At 44.8% G+C, this 26,663-nt stretch overlaps 1 protein-coding gene across 1 annotated transcript in view; it reads left to right on the plus strand.

The window, feature by feature from the left end:
* The window catches only part of itga9 (integrin, alpha 9), a 936,771-nt gene that overhangs the window by 835,290 nt on the left and 74,818 nt on the right, over positions 1-26,663 (plus strand). Inside the window, exon 26 of the mRNA XM_072467362.1 lies at positions 427-528. Coding sequence (XP_072323463.1) covers positions 427-528 — 102 coding nt within the window. The remainder of the gene's footprint in view (positions 1-426; positions 529-26,663) is intronic.

The following is a 26,663-nucleotide window of genomic DNA, read 5'->3' on the forward strand; positions in this document are numbered from 1 at the left end:
CCACCCCACATTCTCCTTATTGCCTTTTTGGAATTGCGTAATCGAGGGCCAAGTTATTTTAAATTATGGACCGATTTAAATTCAAACTTGTTCAAACCCATATCACTTTGGACTTTCTTTTGAAGATTTTCATCTAATTTGACTGGACTGGATTCAAATTTCAGCCCTGAAGCCCACGGATACAGTGCTAATGCATAGTGCAACCCTATTCCCACCTAGATAATACACAGCATCTTTCTGATTAATAAGGGACCAACACATTTCAACTGGACCTTTGACTTTATGCAGCTGTAATAAGCATGTTATGGAACAAACTCACATAATACTTGCTTGGGTGGTAAGATATCTGGAACAGTTGTGTTAACACGTGCACCAACGGTGAGGGTAGCAAGTCGTTATTTCACCGCTTCTCTTTGTGCTCTGCAGGATAGTGCCTCAGTTATCCAATTTGTTACTAGGGCAAAAGGAATGGTAACGTCAGAAATGAGGATTGTGGAGGTGCCAGGTGGACTTCCTGAAGATGCAACAGTGAGTATTGTTTCACGTTATCAGTGTTATTTGGGCTAAACTTAAGTCAGCAAGATAGAAATAGAAAGGAAACTCTGAAGTGTGCATTGAAGTAACACAGGTGGAAAATGATTTGCATTACTTAAAAAAAAAAAAAAATATTTTAATGAAACTTTTGTCATTTTTTAACAAAATCTACACACAATATCCAAACAACAACAATAACTGATTGCATTCTAAGGCTGAAATCTGGACTTATTTTCTGGACTTGAACTAAGGGAATGTACTGGGCAGGTGGAAGCACTTTAGTGGCAAAAATGTTAGTGGTAGACCATGGGCAGGATTCTTCCGTCCCCTAGCCACGTGTTTTTAGGCAGCGCACGATTTGCTGGTGGCAGGATTTCCTGTTCTCGCTGCTTGTCTTGTCAATGGGACTTCCCATTCAAGCCTCCCCAACCTGTCGGGAAACCCATGGGCGGGGATGCGCTGCGAACGGGAACAGAGATTCCCAACGGTCGGTGAATTCTGACCCATTATTCAGTTGGAGTAATTATATGGAAAAGGATGAAGTCAGATCAAGAGTAAAAATATTCACCTGGCGAAAGCTCAATTATAGTAAGCTGGTTTGGTAAAAGTGGATTGGAAAAAGTTACTTGAAGGTAAATTAGTGTCAAAGAAATGGGAGATACAGGGAGTAACTTAAGAGAGTTGTGCCAACAAAGGGTGTGTCCCAAAGTTTGCACTCCCTAACTCCATCCTAAGACATTCACACCTGCAGATTTCCCGACGGCATGGTGGTACCTACAATGGGAAATCCCTTTGGCCGGCTGCTGGGACGGAGAATCCCACTGCCGGGGTGGGGGTGGGGGGGGGGGGGGGGGCCTCATCAGAAAACTGGTGTGGCGGGACGGAGAATCCCGCCAGTGATATATACAATTCAGTATGTACCTGTTTGTAGGCCTATGTAAGAATTGAACCAGCCATTTTCCTTGAGTTAACAAGTGAGGAGTTTGTTTAATTACCAAAACTCACTCGGGTAAATATACAGAAATTATGAACAAAAAAGTTTAAATTGTACAAATACGTTCAAATTCTCACCAAAGCAAAAAACACACCTCCACAAATTCCCCAGGCATGTACAAAAGAAATAACGCTTTACGGAATATCAGATGGTACAACTTGGCCAAATGAAAAAGGCATAGTCAGAAAATCATTCACGGATTCTCCGAATACTGCTTGCACAGCTAGAGAGTCACTTCCCTCTGGTACTTTGATTTCTCACTGAAGCAGTCGCTCTGCAGTTGTGGCTGGTTGATTCTCCTTTCCTTGAAGCCAGTGGCGTGGTGTTGGAATCCTGTTTTAAGAACCCTTGGTTTTCAGAAATGAAGTCTTCTGGTGGGTTTTCAAACCACAAACAGGGTTCCAGTTTATCGAGAGAGATTTCAGAGAAAGAGAGGGTAAAGTCCTGACTGTCCCTGTGGCAGTCTGTGTTAGTTCAAAACTCCATATGTTACACCCGAGTGCTGGTTCACAAGATCTCTCTTTGGTTTCAATTTTGGAGTTTATCTTAGCCATTGCCTCTGAGAGCTCTGTCTCTATAAAGTGGGTTGTGGCCTTCACAAATGCAACATAGTTTCTTCTTTTTAATTATGTTTTCTTTTAAAAAAAATAAATTTAGAGTACCCAATTCATTTTTTCCAATTCAGGGGCAATTTAGCATGGACTGCACATCTTTGGGTTGTGGGGGCGAAACCCACGCAAACACGGGGAGAATGTGCAAACTCCACACGGACAGTGACCCAGAGCCGGGATTGAACCTGGGACCTCGGCGCCGTGAGGCAGCAGGGCTAACCCACTGCGCCACCGTGCTGCCCCACAAATTAATATTCTACATAACACATCTTAATAACAATGGGTTAATAACGATGAGGCAGGGAACAGGTGCCTGTCATCTTTGAAAGTGGATACTTCATCAGACCTGGATGAAATGTATCCCAGGCTGCTAAGAGGAGGAAAGTAGGGAATAGCATCACTTTTTAATCCTCTGCGTAGTGCGGGTGGACTGGATGACTGCTAACCTTATAGCGTTGTTTAAAAAGGAGGAAGATGTAGCCTGAGTAATTACTAGTCACTTAACATAAGCTCAGAGAGTGAGTAAATTATTGGAAAATATTCTGAGAGACATTTAACGATGCAGTGATTAATCAAGTCGAGTCACGATGGGTTTGTTAAGGGAAAACCATGTCTGATTAACTTGATTGAATCTTTTGAGAAATGCAGTAGTGCATTTTGTTAGGACTACGAAAATAGAAACTATTTTTTATTTGTAAGACTGTGAGGGAAGATTACTAAGCCACAGGAGTGATGAGACTGACAAACAGGTATGTTTTATGTGAAACAAACTTTAATTTAAACATAGAATCAATCACATTAGCAACACAGTAATAGCTTTCCAACTAACAGTTAAAACAGTTCTTAAATAAAAGTTCCATAAATGTTAACTCCCTATCTACACCTGATGCTCTATATTCCAATTAAGCAATCCAATACAGTTCAAATGTCACTGGCAGTATGCTGTTCGCTGGTGGCTGGATTCTATATTCCCATCGCTTCTCAATGGAATTTTCCTTTGAAGCCACCTCATGCCACCGGGAAACCCATGGGTAGGGACCCGGTGCCGGCAGGGAAAGAGAATCCTAATGGTAGGAAAATTCCGGCAAATATATAACAATTTTTTACATTCATCACAATTTGATGTAGTCTACATGGATTTTAAAAAGACTTTTGCTGAGGTCTTACCTAGAAGACTGGTCAGAGAAATAGAAGCTCATGAGACCCAAGGAAAATTGCAAGTTGGATCTAAAATTGACTCCGTGGCAGTAAACAAAAGGTTATGTTCAATGGGTGGTTTTGTGACTGGAATGTTGCATATGCCTTCGTATTGGATCCCTTGCTGCTTATTGATTAACATTGTTGCTTCACAGTGCCAGGGACCCGGGTTTGATTCCCGGCTTGGGTCACTGACTGTGCGGAGGCTGCACGTTCTTCTCGTGTCTGCGTGGATTTTCTCCAGATGCTCCAGTTTCCTCCTGCAAGTCCCTCAGTGTACCCGAACAGGCGCCGGGATGTGGCGACTAGGAGATTTTCACAGTAACTTCATTTCAGTGTTAATGTAAGCTTACCTGTGACACTAATAAAGGTTATTATTATTTATTATTATTATTGTGATATAAATAAATAATTTAGCCTTAAATGTAGGAAACATGATTAAAAAGCGGGCAGATTGTGTGAAAATTGACTGGTTGATAATGAGGAAGAAAGCTGTAGATGTAGGATTATAACAGTGGACTAGACAGGTGATCAGAACAGTGGAAAATAGTGTTCCGTCCAGAGAACTGTGAGGTCAAGCAAAAGAACACACAATAAAAGATAGGATTCAAAAAAGTGCAGAGGAACATAGAAACGTTGCAGTGTATGTCCTCCGAAGGTAACAGGATAGGTAGATAAGGTGGTCATGAAGGTATGCGGGATGGTTTCCTTTGTTGGTTGAAGCACAAGAGCAGGGAGGTCATGTTAAAAAGCTGAAGTATTGCATACAGTTCTGGTCACTGAAGTACGGGAAAGGTGTGATCATGTTGGAGAGCGTACAGAAAAAACTCTCTAGGGTTTGTTAGAATTTTAGCTTTGAAGAAAGATTGGATAAGCTGACAATCTTAACTTTGGAACAGAAGAGGCTGAGAGAACTTTTATTGAAATGTAAAATCTTGGAGAAAGAGGTATGGGGCAGTGACAGGGGGTGCGCCTAGATAGAATGGGTAGGAAGAACCCATTTTCATTAGCATAGAGGTGAATAACCATAAGGTATAGATGTAATATAATTGGTAGAAGGATTAGAGGGGAATTGAGGACTAATAGTTTAATTTAGAGTGTGGTAAGAATCTGGAAATTACTGCCTGTAAGGATGGGGGATGCAGAAACCTCCATTGCAGATAAAATATACTTGGATATGCACTTGAGCTGGTGTATGCACCAAGAGCTACAAGGTAGGATTAGACTGAATATGTCCTTTTTGGCTAATGCAGCCTCAATGGGTCAAATGGCCTCTGGCTATGCTCTGAATCATTTTTTGTTTCTATGGCCTAGAAACTGGGTTCTGTGGTTCTTGGCCTTGTACAAGCAGTCCCGATGGTAAGGGGTGGCCTCCTTCCAGCCTTTACAAGGATGGTTAGTGGTCAGGTACAAGGACTCCAGTCTGACCTGATAGGCCACCAATGGGCTGATATCAAGTTTGGCTAATAAACCAGCTGAGCTAATAATGTAAGTTTGGGCAGCTCGGTAGCATAGTGGTTAGCACAGGTGTTTTACAGCTCCAGGGTCCCAGGTTCGATTCCTGGCTTGGGTCACTGTCTGTGTGGAGTTTGCACGTTCTCCCCGTCTGTGCGTGGGTTTCCTCCGGGTGCTCCGGTTTTCTCCCACAGTCCAAAGATGTGCAGGTTAGGTGGATTGGCCATTCTAAATTCCCCTTAGTGTCCAAAATGTTTAAGTGGGGTTACTCGGTTACCGGGATAAAGAGGATAGGGTGGAAGCTTGGGGCTTAAGTAGGGTGCTCTTTCCAAGGGCTGTTACAGACTCGATGGGCTGAATGGCCTTCTTCTGCACTGTAAATTCTATGATTCTAAGTGGGCCCAGCTTTTGTTCAAATCTGAAATCTGATCTGGTTCTCCAAAGAAAGTCAAACTCATGGGGAAACAACAGCCTCTTATAATTGGGAGCAAAAGGACACTTGTGTTCAATTAATGGGGAAGGATGGGGCAGTAACCCCTATGAGGGCTGCGTGAGATATGCCCCTTTTGACAGGCGCATTTGCCTGGTATATTTACATTGGATGATCAACACCTGATGCCACCAATTTTGGCAAGGGCTGTGCCAAGGTTCACCTGGCAGATGGATCCTAGCATTTTTTTTGCAATAAGACCATAAGAATATCGGAGCAAAATTAGGCCACTCGGCCCATCGAGTCTGCTCCACCAGTCAATCATGGCTGATACTTTTCTCATCCCCATTCTCTTGCCTTCTCCCCATAATCCCTGATCCCCTTATTAATCAAGAACCTCTGTCTTAAAGACACTCAGTGAATTGGCCTCCACAACCTTCTGTGGCAAAGAGTTCCACAGATTCACCACCCTCTGGCTGAAGAAATTCCTCATCATCTCTGTTTTAAAGGATCGTCCCTTTAGTCTGAGATTGTGTCCTCTGGTTCCAGTTTTTCTGACAATTGGAAACATTCTTTCCACATCCACTCTATCCAGGCCACGCAGTAGCCTGTAATTTTCAATAAGATCCCCCCCATACCCTTCTAAACTCCAATGTGTACAAACCCAGAGTCCTCAACCGTTCCTCATATGACAAGCTCTTCATTCCAGGGATCATTCTTGTGAACCTCCTCTGGATCCTTTCCAAGGCCATCACATTCTTCCTTGGATACGGGGCCCAAAACAGCTCACAATACTCCAAATGGAGTCTGACCAGAGCCTTATCCAGCCTCAGAAGTACATCCCTGGTCTTGTATTCTCAACATGAATACTAACATTGCATTTGCCTTCCTAACTGACTACTAAACTTGCACGTGAACCATAAGAAAATCTTGACAAAGGACTCACAAGTCCCTTTGTGCTTCTGATTTCCGAAGCATTTCCCCATTTAGAAAATAGTCTATGCCTCCATTCCTCCTTTTAAAGTGCATAACCTCACACATTTCCACATTGTATTCCATCTGCCACTTCTTTTCCCACTCTCCTAGCCTGTCCAAGTCCTTCTGCAGCCCCCATCTTCCTCAATACTACCTGTCTCTACAAATCTTTGCATCATCTGCAAACTTAGCCTTCAGTTCCTTCTTCCAGATCATTAAAGTATACTGTGAAAAGTTGTAGTCCCAGCACCGATCCCTGAGGCACACCACTAGTCACCGGCTGCCATCCTGAAAAAGACCCCTCTATCCCCACACTCTGCCTTCTGACAGTCAGTCAATCCTCTATCCATGCCAGGATCTTACCCTCAACACCAAAGGCTCTTAACTTATTTAACAGTCTCCTATGCGGCACCTTGTCTTGCATGGTAAATTCTATCATATTGTGGTCACTAAGGGTGCCTTCACCTTAAGTTCCCTAATCAAGTCTGTCTCATTACACATCACCAAATTCACAATTGCTTGTTCCCCAGTAGGCTCTGTCACAATCTGCTCCAAAAAAACATCTCTTAGACATTCCCCAAATTCCTTTTCTTGGGATCCACTACCAACCTGATTTTCCAGTCCACCTGCATACTGAAGTCCCCCATGATTATTGTAATATTGCCTTTGTTACATGCATTTTCTATCTCCTGATTTATTTTCTGCCCCATATCCTGACCACTGCTAGGGGGCCTGTACATAACTCCCATCAGGGTCTTTTTACCTTTACGATTCTTCAACTGTACAGGGATTCTACGCCTTCCGATTCTACATCGCTCCTCGCTATCGATTTAACTTCATTCCTTACTAACAATGCAACCCTTTGCCTATCTGCCTGTCCTTTCGATAGGACACATATCCTTGTATATTTAGATCCCAGCCCTGATCCCCTTTCAGCCACGTCTCTGTGATGCACGCAACATGAACGGCACAAGAGAATTTTAGCCTGAAATCTTCAGAAGATAAGTATTTATTAAAGTTTCTTGATTGGAAGGGATTAGCATTTTTTAAATAAAGGGTTATTGTTGTCATCCCACAAGTAACATGATGAAATGTTTCACACGTTTTTCACATCTTGTTGCAAATACATTTTGCTGAAAGATTTTTTGTGTATGAAGGTTTTGCTTATAATTTAGAGAATCTAATCCCACTGAATGTATGGGATATTTTTCCTGAGAATTATATTAAACCGGCAAAACCAAAACAGGTTTCCAACAGAAAAAGACAATCTCCAGTCAAAGACAAATAGATAAAAGGAAAACAGCATAAATACATTCCGCGTAATGTCAGAATCCCAATAACGTTGTAATCAGATGGATTGTTCTGAATTATGCTTAGGCGGAACCAGACTAGGCACAGTCTCAACATCCTATTTGACCCTGAGCTGTGCTACTGACGCCATATTCTCTCTATCCTAAAGGCTGCCTACTTCCACTTTTACAATATTACCTATCTTTGCCTGTGCCTCGTCTATCTGCTACTGAAACTATCATTCTTGTTTTTGTCACCGTTGGACTTGACATGTGCAAAGCATTCCTTGCCAGCCTCCTGAGACCTTCAACCCCAGCCATTACTTGGGTCAGAATTCTCCATTTGGGAGACTATGTGCGGGATTTGCCGGCTGGTCAATGGGGTTTCCCATTGTGGGGCAGCTCCACGCCTTCGGGAAACCCCCAGGATGCCGACAAAACGGAGCATCCTGGCGGCGCAGAATTCAACCCTATGTCGTCCTGCCAGAGATGAACTACCTCTGATTTATGCTCGTCCTGGGAGCGCAAATCAGAGTGGTTCACTATCCCTCGCTGTTGAAATCTACCATGTGGTTTAAATGTAGTCTCGTATACACTTTTAACTCAGTAGAGATCTAAGCTACACGTCTCGGGTGCGAAATGAAATCTTTTATTGTGTCTATTGATTATAATTGAGAGTTTGAGATCTTCTTGTGGTTACAAATCAAATGTTCTCCGTAAAGCCCCTGCCAGCAGAAGACTTTAAGAGATATAATTAACTTAATGGATTACAAACAAATTGAACTTTCAAAATACAGTAATGGTTTCTTGCTCAAAGCAAAACAGTTTGTGCAGACTTTAGAGTTCGAGTAGAAATATGAAAATACGAAATAAAGATAGCGAGTACATAGGTAAATAGTATAGGGTGATCCCGGAATGGAAAATGTCTGCCCGGACCTCTATCTTTAAGGAAAATGTTATCAGTCTGACTCCATCTGTCCCTACTCCTGTAATGTGCTGATTGGCATGGATGAGTCTCAAATGCATTTGATTGGATGGTTAGTTGTCAAGCATCAATATGCAACATAGCTGTGAATATGTTGCATCTTTATGTGTTTGCTGTGTATAGGAATGTGACTTACACTTGTAATCAGATCTGGGGTGGGATTCTTCGACCCCCCCCCCCCCCCCCGGCCGGGTCGGAGAATCGCCGGGGGGGTGGCGTGAATCCCGTCCCCGTCGGCCGCCAAATTCTCTGGCACCGAAAATTCGGCGGGGGCGGGAATCGCGCCGCCCCCCCCCCCCCCCCGGCGATTCTCCGGCCCGCGATGGTGGGCCGAAGTTCCGCTGCTGCCATGCCAGTCCTGCCGACGTGAATCAAACCACCTACCTTATCGGCGGGACTGGCGGCGCGGGCGGGCTCTGGGTCCTGGGGGGGGATCTGGCCCCGGGGGGTGCCCCCACGGTGGCCTGGCCTGCGATCGAGGCCCACCGATCCGCGGGCAGGCCTGTGACGTGGGGGCACTCTTTTCCCTCCACCTCGGCCACAGCCTCCGCGATGGTCGACGCGTAAGAGACCCCCCCCTGCGCATGCGCGGGGATGACGGCAGCGGCCGCTGACGCCCCTGAATATGCACGGACTTCCGCCGCCCGGCGAAGTCCTTTCAGCCCCGGCTGGCGTGGCACCAAAGGCCTTCCACTCCAGCCGGTGGAGCGGAAACCACTCCGGCGCGGGCCTAGCCCCTCACGGTGAGTGCTTGGCCCCTAAAGGTGCGGATCTCCGCACCTTTGGGGCGGCCCGACGCCGGAGTGGTTCACACTACTCCATCCCGCCGGGAACCCCCGCCCGCCGGGTAGGGGAGAATCCCGGCCCTGGTTTCTACTGGTTTCTGCTGATTGCTATACTTATTCGCATTTTGAACAATGGCAGATTTTATTCATGTTACCTTATTGTGACCTTCATTGAATTGTTTCATTTGCTTCTCGTTAGACTGTGGATGTTTCAAATCTATGCTTTCATTATTGCAAGCTGCACACTTTGTAATCTGAGGTTAGACTGTTTGCAATCTTATGATTGAATTCATTTTAAAATGAATTTTGACATGGGCTTTATAATTTACATCAAAATGGCTAATTCAATGATCCTTTTACCAATCAGAAATAACTGGTTCCTTTCACTTGCCATGCTAATTTATGCATGACGGAATTGTGAGGGATACCGTTGCGAACCATACTTTCGGGCCGCCATTTTGAGCGGTGGTTCACTAACGAGGTCCAGCAGCTGGGCCCCCTCCCCTCCACCCTGTCTGCTATTATTGATAGTTCTTGGACCACATCAAAGCCTGTTAAGTGTTTCTCACTTCCTCTTTTTCTCTGCAGAAAGCACATAACTGCCTTTGATGTGGTCCAGGGGCTGACAATCATAGCCAGATGTTTATAAACATTGCAGTTAGTTTTACAGCTGGCTACTTGAAATCTATTCAGCGTGAAGGGAAATGAGATTAAACAATCCAGACAGCTGGCTGTGTATGCAAGCTGTCAATCATTGCCTAGTAAAATCAGTTTCACATTGATGTGAATGAAAGCCTTACAGATCTGAGATCTGAAGTGGTTTAAACCTGCCTGATGTAGTTTTCTTTTATAGGAATTGACAGGTGCTGCTTCCTCTGCCTGAACCAGAAAGTGTATTGGACTGGTGAATTTTAAAGCAGTGATTGTTTTCACTGTCTATGTCAGTATTGCCCTCTAGTTTCCAGGCAGGGGTCTTTGTAATAAGGCGTCTCTGGGAGAGGTCTCTGGAATAGTGGGGAGCGTTTTCTAGTGGGGAGTCACTCTTATGGGGGGTTCTGGCTGGATGCTCTCTTATGAGGGGTCTCTGCTGTGGTCTCTGTAATTGGGGGTATCTGGCAGGGGATCTATCATATGGGGGTCTATCTTATAGGGGTCTATCCTATAGGGATCTAACTTATGGGGGTCTATCTAATGGGGGTTCTCTAGTGGGGGATCCTCTAGTGGGAGGTCTCTAGTAGGGGGTCTCTAGTAGGGTGTCTCTGGTGGGGGGGGGGGGGGTCTCTCTGGTGGGTGGGGTCTGGTGGAGGGGGTTTGTTGGGGGTAGGATGTGCGGAATTTGCATTGTTTGGGCGAAGGGAACCTTCCAATGGACTTTGGGAGCTTCTCCTTTGAAGAATTACTTACCTCTTTGGGCCACTGCGAGGTCCATCACGACAGGGCCACGCTGGGAAATACCTGCACCAATTCTCACCCACGTGAATCCCGGCCCAGAGGATCGGAGAATCATGCAGGCCTGGAGAATCCGGTGCCTGGCATTTAACAGGATGCAAATGGGTCATTCTGACCTAGTTGCATCCTCCTGCTTTCGCAGGGCACAAACCGCAATGCCACTACCCGTGGGGGACAGAAACATCGGGTACAAATCACGTTTTTTGGTCGATGTTGGATTCTCCACCGCATCGAGAACTCCGCTACCAGTGGCGGAGAATCCAGCCCTCAGTCTCAACTAAAGATTTGTTGTCTGTATCCTATTGGCTGTGTTTACTACCACTTACCAGTTACGTAGGGGGTACACTTACTGACATGCAGTCACAGTGCCTGTGAGATCACTGCTAGCAGATAGAAGCCTGCATCAAGGAAAAATGGAATTAAACTAACACAAGCAGAGAGAACAGTAATACCTTCAGCTCAGTGAAAGAGCAATAGGGTCATTCAACTCAGTGACCCATTTGGTTAAAATGTTTCTTTGGTGAGCTGCATAATCCCGGAATTGTCTGGAAGTGCGGTCGTTCTTTAATTAATAATGTTTATGCAACAAAACACATTTGAAATCTATATTGGTTCAGAGGCTAAAAACCAAGGATGAGAATTGAATGGTGAGGGGGATGGTGAGCGAAGTAAGTCAATGGTTGGCGAGCGTTCAATGGACAACTGGCACACAATGATGACTGCGTATGTGCTGATGGACGGAGCAGATGCTGACTTCCTGTTCCAGACTCACAGTGATGAAATCAGCAGCAGTGACTTCCTGTTCCAATGCGGGGCCATGAGACTTTCATTGTCTCCCAGTCACCAGTGCCTCAGTTTTAAAATTGCCCTCCTCATGTTTAAATCCCTCCATGTGTTATGGGCCAGGGCTTAGAAACTCCAAAATGTATTATGGAGTTCACCTGACCTATAACTTTTATGTTGAATTTGGCTAGGGTGAGCACATGAGCCTTCACTTCAGGTGTGATTCAACAGTCTTCCCAGACACTTCAACCATAGACATAGAACAGTACAGCACAGAACAGGCCCTTCGGCCCTCGATGTTGTGCCGAGCATTGTCCGAGACCAAGATCAAGCTATCCCACTCCCTGTCATTCTGGTGTGCTCCATGTGCCTATCCAATAACCGCTTGAAAGTTCCTAAAGTGAATCCAAGTGGAGTACCACAAGGATCTGTTCTGGGGCCGTTGCTGATTGTCATTTTTATCAATGACCTAGAGGAAGGCGCAGAAGGGTGGGTGAGTAAATTTGCAGACGATACTAAAGTCGGTGGTGTTGTCGATAGTGTGGAAGGATGTAGCAGGTTACAGAGGGATATAGATAAGCTGCAGAGCTGGGCTGAGAGGTGGCAAATGGAGTTTAATGTAGAGAAGTGTGAGGTGATTCACTTTGGAAGGAATAACAGGAATGCGGAATATTTGGCTAATGGTAAAGTTCTTGAAAGTGTGGCTGAGCAGAGGGATCTAGGTGTCCATGTACATAGATCCCTGAAAGTTGCCACCCAGGTTGATAGGGTTGTGAAGAAGGCCTATGGAGTGTTGGCCTTTATTGGTAGAGGGATTGAGTTCCGGAGTCGGGAGGTCATGTTGCAGCTGTACAGAACTCTGGTCCGGCCGCATTTGGAGTGTTGCGTACAGTTCTGGTCACCGCATTATAGGAAGGACGTGGAGGCTTTGGAGCGGGTGCAGAGGAGATTTACCAGGATGTTGCCTGGTATGGAGGGAAAATCTTATGAGGAAAGGCTGACGGACTTGAGGTTGTTTTCGTTGGAGAGAAGAAGGTTAAGAGGAGACTTAATAGAGGCATACAAAATGATCAGGGGGTTGGATAGGGTGGACAGTGAGAGCCTTCTCCCGCGGATGGATATGGCTGGCACGAGGGGACATAACTTTAAACTGAGGGGTAATAGATATAGGACAGAGGTCAGAGGTAGGTTCTTTACGCAAAGAGTAGTGAGGCCGTGGAATGCCCTACCTGCTACAGTAGTGAACTCGCCAACATTGAGGGCATTTAAAAGTTTATTGGATAAACATATGGATGATAATGGCATAGTGTAGGTTAGATGGCTTTTGTTTCGGTGCAACATCGTGGGCCGAAGGGCCTGTACTGCGCTGTATTGTTCTATGTTCTATGTTCTATGTTCTAAAGTGTCCGACTCCACTATCCCAGCAAGCAGTCCATTCCACACCCTAACCGCTCTGAGTAAAGAACCTATCTCGGATATCCCTCCTATATCTCACACCCTGAATCTTATAGTTATGCTCCCTTGTAACAGCTACATCCACCCGAGGAAATAGTCTCTGAACGTCCACTCTATCTATCCCCCTCACCATCTTATAAACCTCTATTAAGTTGCCTCTCATCCTCCTCCGCTCCAAAGAGAAAAGCCCTAGCTCCCTCAACCTTTCCTCATAAGACCTATCCTGCAAACCAGGCAGCATCCTGGTAAATCTCCCTTGCACCCTTTCCAATGCTTCCACATCCTTCCTACAATGAGGTGATCAGAACTGCACACAATCAAAACAAGTTTTATTCTCAGAACTTAGTTAACATTTATATAAACACAAAGCAAGAATTAGTTATCAATTACAAACATAAAGACACCACCCAGCTACAGTAATCTATGTACAACACTTAATGAATTCCCCCTTAACTGTTCCAAGTCAAAAATAAAATCCATGAAACAAAAAACCCCTTTTCAAGGGCATGGCCCAGCACTCTACATTCTCACTTGAATGAGACTGGCTTTCCCTGAATATATCTTTTAAGTTACTAGACACCCTGTTTACTTCTGGAACTTGTATTTCAAATGAAAATAGAGAGAGACAGCCCAAAACACTTCTTTCTCCTTGTCTGTAGTCCACAGCAGTCAAACTCAAAATTAAACTAAAAACACCTCTCACAGTCACAGCCCAGCTCCACCTACATAATGGCATCACTGAAACCATGTGATAAGACAAAAATCTTTCTTAAAGGGACACTCCCATGACAATATCTTGGCTCCTCCATATCTCTGTAAACTCTTTCAGCCCTACAAACCTCTGAGACCACTGCACTCCCCCAACTTTGGGTTTTTACATCCTTCAGTTCCTTTGCCCCATGTTTGTGGTTGTAACTTCAACCATCTAAACCCTAAGCTCTGAAATGCTTGCCCTAAACCTCCCTCCTCCTTTAAGACACTGCTTGAAATCTACCCTGTGTCCAAGCATTTGATCACCTGCCCTAATGTCTCCTTTAGTGCGAGATTAAAAGTTTTGTATAGATTCAAGTTTCATACATTAATATCAGCAGTGGTGGTTTCTAAACTTTACAACAGCAGCAATAAAGTAATTGCAAAGACTCCCACCAGAGACCTCCCCATTAGAGAGAGCATTACCAGAGACACCCCATAAAGTCATGCTCCACTGCATGCAACTAAGGTATTAAATACAGACTGTGTTTCTATATAGGAGCTCTTCGAGACTTTCCGCAAGTTTTCTGTTCCCTGTTTATGTGGAGTCACTGGTTTAAAAGGAACCTTGTAGAAAAAAGAAAGTATTTGGGAGGTACTTTTGTTGCATTTGTTTGAGCGCAGCACGTTAAGTTACCATTTGCACAAACGGTTGTCATGATAAAAATTATGTCTGGACCCTCTTGTTCCTCTCCTTACCCGTGTACAGGGAGCGTTAATAAATATTTGTCTTTTGAGTGCAGCTGCCCTTTAAAAAAAATCAGAGCTGCAGGGGGCTGAGAATATCAAATCTGTTATAACTGGAAGCAATCTAGAGATGGTGGGGGCAGGGGAGAGGAGGGTGGGAATGTACTCGTGTTGTGGGGACTGAGGGAATAGTCGAAAAGGAGCTGGGTCCCCACCGCAAAATAACTTCAACCACAGATATGTGCAACTATGAAAAATATTTGCAGGATTTCCAAACCGCATATATAGTCCGAAAACTAACTCCGAACTGACTCCAGATGCTTCAGTGGCCCTTAGCCGCAAGTCACAGACTTTAAAATAAATCCATACAGCAATTGTCCAATACAAATAAAGACCTTGGAGAAACATTACACAAGAGTGATAAGGCAAACCCATAACTTGGTGCCTGTGCCACACTCAGAGGGGACAGAGGTCAAAAGAAGAGCTACAGGAAGTGCTGGCGAATAGTGCGAGTGAGTCATTGCAAAAGTCTCGCTTAAGAAATGACTATATTAATAGAAGCAGCAAATTCAAAACCATGATAAGACTTTTATGAAATACTTGGCAAATCTCAGCTGGAGTATTACATTTAGCTTTGTGCACCAGGCTTTAGGAAGGATGTTAAGGCTTTAAAGATAATGCAGAAGAAGTTTACTGGAATGGTGCCAGAGTTGAGGGACTTCAATTATGTGGAGAGACTCGAGAAGCTGGGATTCTACTGCTTAAGGCAGAGGATATTCGGGGGAGATTCAACATCGAGGTGACTGGCAAAGGAATCAGAAGCAAGATGAAGCAACAGTGGGCAGAATTCAATTCAGGTGATAGGGGTTTCACCTTCTGACTGGAGAGCTCGCAGGAGCCCTGCGTAGCTCCTTTGGGATCGGTTCACCATGTTAACTGCCACTCAGACACTTAAGTGCCAGTGGTGGGCCTCGGGGACAGAAACCCTGGACGGACCATCCCCTACCCTTGCAATAGCTGCCAGCCAAGCAGAGACCAGCAGCTCATCATTACCATCATGTCACCAGCTGACCAGTGGAGGCTGCCAGCAGTGCAACCACCAGACACCCAGGATCAGCAAGAAACTCCAGGCCACATATGAGCAAGGACAGGAGGAAGTCACAGGCTAGGCGGTGTGCAAGGGGTGCTGGAACAAAGCGTATGCCCTAACTGGGCCTCTCCTTCCCACTGCTAGGCCCCTTAATCAGGCACGGAGAGAGAGCGATCTCCTCAAAACTCACAAGCAAACAGAGCTTTCATGGGTTCTCCCAGGTACCTGCCTTGCCCCAGCAGCACCCTTAAGAGGGCATTAATTTCTCACCTAAGTGTTCCAATTGGCATCAGATGGAACGGCGAGTTGATCGGGACCTCCACATCACCCTCCCTCCCGATTAATGTTACCCACTTCCAAACCTGCCTTGGGAGAGGGCATTAAATTCCGTCCATTGTTTAATGCAGAAATTGTTAATGTTGGGAATGCGTTGTCTAGTGGAACTAGATTCCATTGTAAATTTCCAATGAGAATTGGATAAATATATCAAAAGATTCACATAATTGTTGCAGTATGGAAGGAGGCCCATCATATCTGCACCAGCTCTTCAAAGGAGCATTATGTCTGAGTGCCATCCCCTGCCTTTTCCCCGTACCCCTGCGTATTGTTTCTAAAGTAACCATCTAATGCCCTCTTGAATGCCTCGTTTGAACTTGCCTCAACCACACCTCCAGGCAGTGCATTCCAGACCCGAACCATTTGTTGTGTGAAAACGTTTTTTCTCACATCACATTGCTTCTTTTGCAAATCACTTTAAATCTATGCCCGCTCTGTCTTGATCCTTTCACAAGGGGGAACAATTTCCCCCTGTCTACCCTGTCCTGCCTTCTCATGATTTTGAACATCCCATTGAATCTCCTCTTCGCCTTCTTCTCTTCAAGGAGAAGAATCCCAATCTCTCCAATCTATCCTCAGAACTGGGCCAGAATTCTCTTGCTGTTGGGATTTTCTTTTTCCCACTGGCAGTGCACCCCTGCCCATGGGTTTCCGGGCGGCGTCTAACTACTGTGTTGTAGAAGTTCAGCAAAAGCTTCTTAAGTCCAAAAGATGTGCTTGTTAGGTGAATTGGACATTCCGAATTCTCTCTGTGTACCCGAACAGGCACTGTAGTGTGGCGACTAGGAGATTTTCACAGTAACTTCATTGCAGTGTTAATGTGAGCCTACTTGTGACAATAATAAAGATTATTATTATTATTGCTCTTGTACTCTACTCCAATTCCAATTCTCTTCCTGCACCAAGTGATGCACTACGGCAGATCTCTGTCTGTATCCATTGCTAGTTATTCCTGGAACAGGCTGGCAGAGGCTTGTAGCTTGAGGGGCACCACCCCACCTGGATCATGCCTGGCCAGGAGTCTCTCCTCTTATTGCTATTGACGCATTGGTAGGATTTGCAGGTTTACATGCCCAAATTGTTTGCCGCGTTCCAAACACACCTTCCTTCGCCATCGGGCCCTGAGGTGGGCCTCAAATCCAGGGCTCCTGACTCGAAGGTAGGGACACTACCCACTGCATCATAAGATCTCCCTTGTACTCTATGCCCCTATTAATAAAACCCAAGGTACAGGGATGCTTTATTAACTGCTCACCACCTGACCTGTGATCTATGCACATATACGCCCAGGTTCCTCTGCTTCTGCTCCCCCCCTTCAGAATCTAGCCCCTTATTTTATAGTGTCTCTCTACGTTCTTCCTACCAAAATGCATCGCCTCACATTTCTCCGCATTCAACTTCATCTGCCACCTATCTGCCTAGTCTACCAACTTCTCTGTGTCCTTTTGAAGTTGGACATTATTCTCTTCACAATTTGCAATACTTCCAAGGGGGAAAAAAACTTGACAGGACTGTGGGGAAAGTGGAGAGGAGTGGGATTCATCTGAAACCTCTCCTAAAGGACTGGCGTAAACACGATGGGCTGAATGTAAACTTTCTGCATTGTACCATTTTGTGATTCTAGTTATGCTTGTATGCCGGACATTGACCACAGGATGATGAGAAATAAAGGCAAGTGGTCTGCTTGCTGTTAGTCACAGTTATTAGAGTAGAAATTAATAGTGTGCTGATCTTGGGTCAGTAGTGGAGAGGAGGTTAGTGCGTGCTTATTCGAAGTTGCAGGAGTGGAGTTCACAGAGCCTGTAGTTTTACCAGTCTGCTCTGGGGGCTTGATATGTCAGAGGGAGGGAGGGGTGGTACCATTGAGCTATGCTAATATTTTCAGAACATTTCTGTATCGCTGAGAGTGAGAATATTTATATTTTTAATGGCCAGAAATCCCAAGCGGCTACTCCTGCCCTAACCCTAAACCTGTGTCTTTGTTTCATTTCTGCCCTGCCTCCCTTCCTGCCCTCTCCAAGTTCAATTTGTCCATCAAACCCACCTTCGGTCCACTTGGCCCCATTCCCAATATTCCCAACTGACCACCAACTTTATTTCTTGGTTCCCATGCTAGTTGTTATTGTAAATTATCGCCTTTCCTCAAGTAATATCGCTTCCCCTTTCAAAACAATCATCAGCCCTTCCATGAAACATGCACATTCTCCTGATCTTGGATACCGCTGTCCCTACTCCTACTTCCTTTCCTGTACAAAATCTTGAATGTGCTGTCACCTCCTACTTGCCTATCTTTTTTTACAGCTCCGTGTTTAAATCTCTCCAAGCAGGCTTCTGACCCTGTCACAGCACTGAAGTTGCCCTAATTAACATCATATCATCCAAACATATGGGGTCAGGTTTGCCATTTTTCGAATGATACCAATCTGTACTATCCACTCCACCTTGCTCCAACCATCTGTTTCTGTTCTTGTCAGTTTGCTTGTCCCATAGACAATCCTGATGTGACACATTTTCCTCCTGTTAAACATTGTGTAGGCTGAAACCACCTTTCCACCTCAGCAAAAGTGGCTGTGGAGGCATGAACCCAGAAGTCCAGTCCCTGAACCCACCCGCCCATTTTTATTGGTGTCGGAAATTGGTGACGGGTTCTAAATAGCGTATCTATGGTTCATGCAGGCAACTGCCTCAGTCTGATCCTCTTTTCAATAGTCGGATGTCCAAAACATAGCTTGTAAACTTCAGATCTGGTCGGAGGTCTAAACTTACCTGAATTCATTGGAGAAATAGTAGCATTTCGGAAAGATGGAGAAATAGTCGCATTTTGGAAAGGTATGATACCCTTTTTGATATGGTCCCGTTTTGGATTGTTAAAAGTAGACATGCATGCGTGTATGAAAGTGCATAAACTCATTGGAGCTGTCAAGTTCATTGGAGCTGTCAAGAGAACTGCAATAGGAAGCTGACACATTGGCAAGGGATTTAAATCTCCTGCCCTTAAATATTTGAAAATCAAACTGCAGTATTAAAAAAAATCAGTGCGCCATATTCCACTTTGTCTGTTGACATTAGCCTGACAGCTATCATTATAGGATTACTGCCATATGACTGATTCCATAACCTGTCATTGGGGCGGCACAGTAGCATAGTGGTTACCACTGTTGCTTCACAGCACCAGGGACCCGGGTTCGATTCCCAGCTTGGGTCACTGTCTATGCGGAGTCTGCACATTCTCCCCGTGTCTGCGTGGGTTTCCTCCGGGTGCTCCGGTTTCCTCCTACAAGTTCTGAAAGACATGCTTGTTAGGTGAATTGGACATTCTGAATTCTCCCTCTGTGTATCTGAAGAGGCGCTGAAATGTGGTGACTAGGGGATTTTCACAGTAACTTCATTGCAGTGTTAATGTCAGCCTACTTGTGACACTAATAAAGATTATTATTATTACAGTGGGGTGCTTGTCAGTTCACAGTTTGACATCTCCAAGTCTTTGAAGTGGGTCTATGAATACAACTGCTATTTTTATAAGGGATTAAAAGACTTTTAAATGTAGTGAATGTTTTTTTATTAATGAGAGTTTTTTTGTAAATACTGAATTCAAGAACAGATGCTTAGGAACTTGCTTAATCCCAGCAGGGGTCCTGAGGACTGTCCATAGCGGATACATTTATGAGTTGGCATAGTGGCTGAAAAGGGTCCTGTGGGGTGGGAAGAGGGGTATAGGTTGGCATGGAAAGTATGAGGGGCCATTGGGAAACATAGAGAGGCATAGAATGGCATGGAAGGTATATGGAGCCATTGGGTTTGGGTAAAGGGACATAGGTTGGCATGGATGAGGAATGTGTGTGTGTGTGAGGGACGGCTGGAGGGTTGACTTTTTTCTTTTATTCCTTCCTTTTCCTCATAGATTCAAAAGAACCTTTAGCCCAACCAGCCTCCGCACCTGGCAGTCTCGGAATTGTTTTGGGAGGAGGTGGCCGCAACTCCCATTTTGCAGCCCCCCCCCCCCCCCCACCCCACCTCCAACAAAAATCCAAACTTCCAAGGCAGTTTTTCCTAGGTTGAGCTGGGAACTGTCCTTACCCAGTGCTCCTGACCCAGGAGAGAAAGTATGGGCTTGGCTGTCTCAGGGTGAGCCAGGCTTGGCTGTATCTTTGATCCTGAGCTGAGCATCTGAGTCCGCATCTTTCCCATCAAACAACTGGCTATTTCCACTTCCATAAACCTCCTCTGCTTCCTTCCCTGCCTTAATCCATCTTCTGCTGAAACCTTCACCTAAGCCTTTGTCACCTTCAAACTTGACTATTCCAAGTCTCTCCTGGTTGGCCTCACATTCTTCACCCTCCATTGACCTTAGCTCATCGAAAGCATTGCTGCTCATGACCTATTTTGCACCAAACAATGTTTAACCAATGTTGGCTCTGGGTGTCGTTCCCCCCCCCCCCCCCCCCCATGACCCTAATTTAAAACTCCCATGATAGCTGTATAAAAACTCTGTTTCTTCAACTCTGGGTTCTTGTACTCCCAATCGATTTGCTTCATTTTTGATAGCTGTGTCTTTAGCATTCTCTAATCTTCTTCATTTCTTAACCTGCCTCCTACTTTTAAGACCTTTCGTAAAATTCATCTCATTCACCTGACTTTAAGTCACCCATGCTGATACCCCATGATAAGCTGAGACATTTAAGAAGCAATTAATTAAATGGGTTGGTTTATTTAATGGTTATAAACAATTGATTTTCCCTCCAATCATTTGACCTCATTTGGTTACTGGCTTGGAATCGGCCCCAGCGTTCTACTATTCACTATTTCGTGCTATCTCAGTTTGTTTTGTGCTACGTTAAATTATAATTTTGTGAAGGCAGCTGGGATGGTACATGGAAATGTATTTTCCTTGCTATTGCATTTTTATTATTCTCTCAACCCTGCTTCTACGCTAATTTAGTTGATGTGGATTTGATGTAAAAAAATCTGGTTTGTTTCAGAGCTCTTGGTTATACAATCTCTGGTAATTTTTGCTGAGCATGCAAAGTTTGTGAGCAGCAAAGCTGGCAAACACCAATACCTTTGATGTTTTAAGTGTATCCGAATGAGCACATGTGCTGGATCAGCAGCAGACCAAAGAGCTCAGTGGCTGTTGTTCCAGCTATTAGCACAGTTGTAAATCACAGTACAGGTGTTGTGATCCCAGGAGGCTGCATCCTTCCTTGAGATTTTTGTCGCAGGTCGAGTTGCGCTTGTTACACTGACTGCAATTTCTGCCCTACCCCTGTGTGTTCACATTGCGCTCCCTGTAATTCTGGGCACTAGTCCCTGGAAAGGATCTGTAGCAAGTTCCTCAACACTCCCCTCTTCACCACCAGCTATCAACCTACTCTTCAATCTGGTCCTTTTTTATACATTCAAAATGTTCAACATCTGAACAACTGAAAGTCACACCCACTCACCAGACATAATAAATGCACATACTAGTGCCTCTACAAGCCTCACATCAATATCTTTCCAAAAGGCAGGTGCTGGAAGGCAGGGAGGCTGGACAGAACCCAGCAAGGTGTAGAACCAGGATGAAGAGTTTAAACTGTGATATTATGGCATATTCCTGAGAGGGGTAATCCCAGGTTTAAGAGGTGTGAATTGTCACAAACCAGGACAGTTGGTAGGATTTCACAAGTCCAGGCCAGATGGTGGGGGGTGAATGTAATGCAACATGAATCCAAGGTCCCGGTTGAGGCTGTACTCATGTGTGCGGAACTTGCTATAAGTTTCTGTTTGGCGATTCTGCGTTGTCGCGCGTCCTGAATGTAGAATGCTTACCCAGAGATCAGAGGCTGAATGCCCTTGACTGCTGAAGTGTTCCCCGACTGGAAGGGAACATTTCTGCCTGGCGATCGTCGCGCGATGTCCGTTCATCCATTGTCACAGCTTCTGCATGGTCTTGCCAATGTACCACGCTTCGGGACATCCTTTCCTGTAGCATATGAGGTAGACAATGTTGGGCGAGTCGCACGAGTATGTACCGCGTACCTGGTGGGTGGTGTTCTCACGTGTAATGGTGGTACCCATGTCGATGATCTGGCATGACTTGCAGAGATTGTCATGGCAGGGTTGTGTGGTGTCGTGGTCGCTGTTCTGAAGGCTGCAAACAATGGTTTGTTTGCGGTTGCGCGGTTGTTTGAAGGCAAGTAGTAGGGGTGTGGGGATGACCTTGGTAAGATGTTCGTCTTCATCGATGACATGTTGAAGGCTGCGAAGAAGATGTCGTAGTTTCTCCACTCCGGGGAAATACTGGACAACGAAGGGTACTCTGTCGGTTGTGTCCTGTGTTTGTCTTCTGAGGAGGTCGGTGCGGTTTTTTGCTGTGGCGCATTGGAACTGTCGATCGATGAGTCGAGCGCCATATCCCGTCCGTACAACGGCATCTTTCAGCGTCTGTAGATGCCTGTTACGCTCCTCCTCGTCTGAGCAGATCCTGTGTACACGGAGGGATTGTCCAGAGGGGATGGCTTCTTTAATGTGTTTAGGGTGGAAGCTGGAGAAGTGGAGCATCGTGAGGTTATCCGTGGGCTTGCGGTAAAGCAAAGTGCTGAGGTGATCGTCCTTGATGGAGATGAGCGCGTCCAAGAATGCAACCGATTTTGGAGAGTAGTCCATGGTGAGTCTGATGGTGGGATGGAACTTATTAATGTCATCGTGTAGCCATTCTTCACCGTGGGTCCAAAGCAAAAAAATGTCATTGATGTATCTGGTATATAACATCAATTGAATGTCCTGTGCGGTGAGGAGGTCTTGTTCAAACTTGTGCATGAAGATGTTGGCATATTGAAGTGCGAATTTGGTCCCCATGGCTGTTCCGTGTGTCTGGATGAAGAACTTGTTGATGAAGGTGAAGACGTTGTGATCGAGAATGAAGTGGATGAGTTGCAGAATTACGTCTGGAGATTGGCGGTGTTGAGTACTGAGGCTGTTGCAGCAATGCCGTCGTCATGGGGGATGCTTGTATAGAGTGCCGAGACATCCATTATGATGAGGAATGTTCCTGGTTCAACTGGTCCATGGGTGCTGAGTTTCTGTAAGAAGTCCGTCGTGTCGCGACAGAAGCTGGGCGTTCCTTATACGATAGGTTTCAAGATGCCCTCGATGTATAAATGCGTAGTAGTAGAAGAATGATAATGGGCGGGATTCTCCAGCCGTGTCCGCCCGGCAACCGAAGAATCCCGGCCGAGGTTAATGGAGTTCTCCATGTACGCGGCTCGCCCGTGACGTTCTTGCGGGCGGGGCGAGAGAATCCGGCCAAATAAAACACTACAAAGGATAATCTTCTACTTCGGCCCTCAAATACTAGAAATACAAAAGCATCTGTTTTCCCCATAATCCTAAACTGTACTGAGACCCCTCCATTTCCTAAATAACAACCATTAATCTATTGGTCAGATCTAGCCGGTGACTACCACACCTTACAGCCGAAGTGGCCAGGACCTTGAGTAATCCTCGGTTCAGCAAAGAAAATGGTCTTTTGCATAAACTGGCTTTTGCTTTCGGCACTTAATCTCTAGGTAAACTGTTTCCTGAGGTTGGCTGCTCCTTCTTCTCTCTTGCTTTTGTTTCTTCAACACCTCATCTGTGTCTAGCCATTTTCCTAGCTTACAACAGTCTGGCTACTAATTGCATTAATTGGAAAGAACACCCTGTTCCCTAATCTTTCCTGTTCCTTCCTTTCTCTTAGTTGTTCCCAGACATGGTTTACAAAATACATGGCAATTTGACTTTACTTGGGGAAAAAAAAACATTCATTTTAATCACCTCCTCCAAGAGAAAAATGAAGCATCTAAACTTTAAGAGACATTTTCATTTTACATAAGAATCTGTTTAACTTAACACTATTACAAAACCTTTGGCACGTTTTTACAGAACAATAAACTGTAGCAAACCTATATACAGTCTCGACAGTCCTTGTCTCCTTTTAGCTTAGCAAAATACTTTTGCAATTCAGCTGCCTTGCTGGTGGCATCCTTTAAGGCAATATTTACTTCTTCTTTTACAGCCTTTAGGTTAATTTCCATGACTTCTACAGAGTAAGCTGTTCCATTCCAGCCAATCTTTCTTGGTATGAATGTACTTGACTTTTTTGCTGATCCTTTAAATCTTTAAGCACAGCTTGGTGCCCTTATTGGGTGTACCTTAGTCTTTGTTTATGATCATCTATTTCCTTCTTCAGTTCATCAGTGATCTGCAGTTCATGCCGAAAGTACCCAACATCCTTTTCTAACTTGTGCTTTTTCTGGCTGACAGATTTTGGGTTGCAACTTAAAGCTTTCTGTCTGATTTTCTAACTCTTCAAATGGCACTGAAAACAAATTCTCCTCTACATGTCCTGCTGCATTTTCAGAATCTGTCCATTAAATCATCCAGCATTTTATGATTATTCTCTGTCACATCATTATGACGAAGTGCAAAAGTTTGCAACTGAGAAACCGATAGTTAATTTTACAGTTGCTTCTCAGCATTTTCCTGCGTCTCCTGCATGACCTTATGTCCAGCTGATAGATCTCGTGCTGCTTGCTGAGATTCAGCTGCTGCCGTCTGCAAGTTTCTCCTTTCGCTCTTTTTAAATTCTCCACTGCAATACGCAAGTGCACACAAATTCCTGGAATCCTTTTTCTTCAACTGTTCCAGATCTGCAATATGGTGCTGAAGTTTCTCTTTCTCTTCGACGTGCTTGTTCACCTGCTGCTGAATTACTTGAAGGTCTTTACTTAGTATTGTATTTGCAGATCGTAGATCCGTTTGTTCAGCAATACCTTGTAACTCATCGGTTTCCTGAATTTGGTTGGATCGCCGGATCTTTTCACATTTTAAATTTGAGTTTCGATTGAGTACTCTTTCTCATTTACTCTCAAATTTTCCGACTCTTTGATGGCACATTTTGACTTGTTCATTTAAATGGCTAATTCGAGACTGCAGCTCAATGACAGAACTTTCATACATTCGGTCATTGAGTTTTCAATTTTCAGCTGTTTCGAATTTCCCTGACAATTCGGAGTAGTTTCTAGCTTTTCCCTGATGTTGTTGCAATTGTTTCTCTAAAACATGTTTCTCAGAGAAGGGGGAATTAAGATCCATAGTCAAGAGGTCTAGTTTTTCAGTAATTACTTCCTTCACTTCCTTTAGGGTCTCAACCTGCTCCTTTGCAGTTTCAGCTTGCATTAGCATTTGCTCTGTGTTTTCATCAGAGGTCTGCAGATCCCTGTGATGTTGTTTGTGTTGCTTATTTCAGGATGGTTGGCGTAGTGATCACAAAGACCACAAAATAGCTTGAACTTAAACAAAGCTATAAATTTATCAACACTACTAACTTGGATTCAACACGTACTCTTAAAGAATACACAGTTGATTAATAACATTTAAACTAAATTCATCTACAGCTAATCGCACTACTGATATAAACTATGATCTGCACTCACTTACACTATCTGTACTTCTGACTCTCTCTAGCTAACTCCTGCACACACTCTCTCCCACAAGGCTTAGCATCACTGCCTTATATAGTTGTAACTGTAGCTCCCTCTAGTGGCTACTCTTTACACTTCATTAACCCTTGTAGTTCTTACAGTTATAATAATACCACACTACCGTTCAAATGCTTCAATCCTGTCTTGAAGGGAATCGGCTTTTCATTGCACTGGTTTTGAGATTTTCAGCTGTATCTCGACTTTTATTCTGATCTGCTTCAGTGCGCATTTTAAGTTTCTCGATGGCAGGCTGCATTTCAGTTATTTCTACCTCGGTGGAGTTTAATCTTGCTGCAACTTGGCCTTTTTGCAACTGAGAGGACTCACAAGGATTGGAGTTGTTTCAACTTTTCAAGTTCTACTGTGTTCAGTTTAATTGCATGGCTTCAGTCAGCTCTGGATAGGTTTTCCTTCACCTGATTCAGTTGCTGCTGAAATTCCTCTCGTCCTTCTGTGTCCATAATAGAATTCTTCTCCAAATATTGGACTTCCTGGATCATATCTTCCTTTTTCTTGGAAACTTTCTCCATTTGTTCAGCAATACCTTATAACTGATTGGGTAGTTTCTTTACTTCCACTTCAAACACCCAGATTATATTAGAATTATAGATTTTCTCAGCTTCAAGCCCTTGAACTCTTACCTCTCGCCATTTACTGGCTTGTTCAAACTCATTGGGCGGGTTTCTCCGTTGCCCGACTCCGATATCGTAATTGGTGATCGGGCGGAGAAGCGATTCCGACGCCATAATCGGGGCCGGCGGCGGTTTGACGCCGGTTTGTGAGTCTCTGCCGCCTCCAAAATGGCATCATCGCGCAGCACACAGTCGCAATACTGTTGGCACCTCATCGGCCGGCTCACTCACGATGCTCCGCCCCTGATGGGCCGAGTTCCCGACGGCGCGGGACACGTGTCACCACAGAATCGTGTTAGCGCACTGCCGGCGCTATGTTGCATGGCGCGACCGTTGCAGATCGTCAGCCGTGCGCATGTGCAGCCCAGGACCAGGCCATTCTCTAGCCGTTCTCGGCGTGGGAGGTGGGAGTTTTGGTCGGCGCCGGTGCTAGCCCCTCACTGGAATTGGTGAGAGGTTAGCGCCGATTGTTTTGTGTGTAGACCTCCCGCAGATTCCCTGTTCGAGCCAGCACTTGGCCGCAGAATCCTGCCCATTATCTGTCTTAGCTAAAGTGCTAAGTTGCAGAATAATCCCATTATTTTTTTTGTTTCAAGCTCAGTCAACTTTTCTGCCTGAACAGAAATGGTCCTTTGACTTGATTCAAATTATTTTCCTAAAAACTGCTATCTGGTCTGCAATTCATCCAGGTCAACTTCTATTTCAAGGATATGTTTTCCTCAG

The sequence above is a fragment of the Scyliorhinus torazame genome, chromosome 11 (assembly GCF_047496885.1).
Source record: "Scyliorhinus torazame isolate Kashiwa2021f chromosome 11, sScyTor2.1, whole genome shotgun sequence".
In the NCBI taxonomy this organism is placed as follows: domain Eukaryota; kingdom Metazoa; phylum Chordata; class Chondrichthyes; order Carcharhiniformes; family Scyliorhinidae; genus Scyliorhinus; species Scyliorhinus torazame.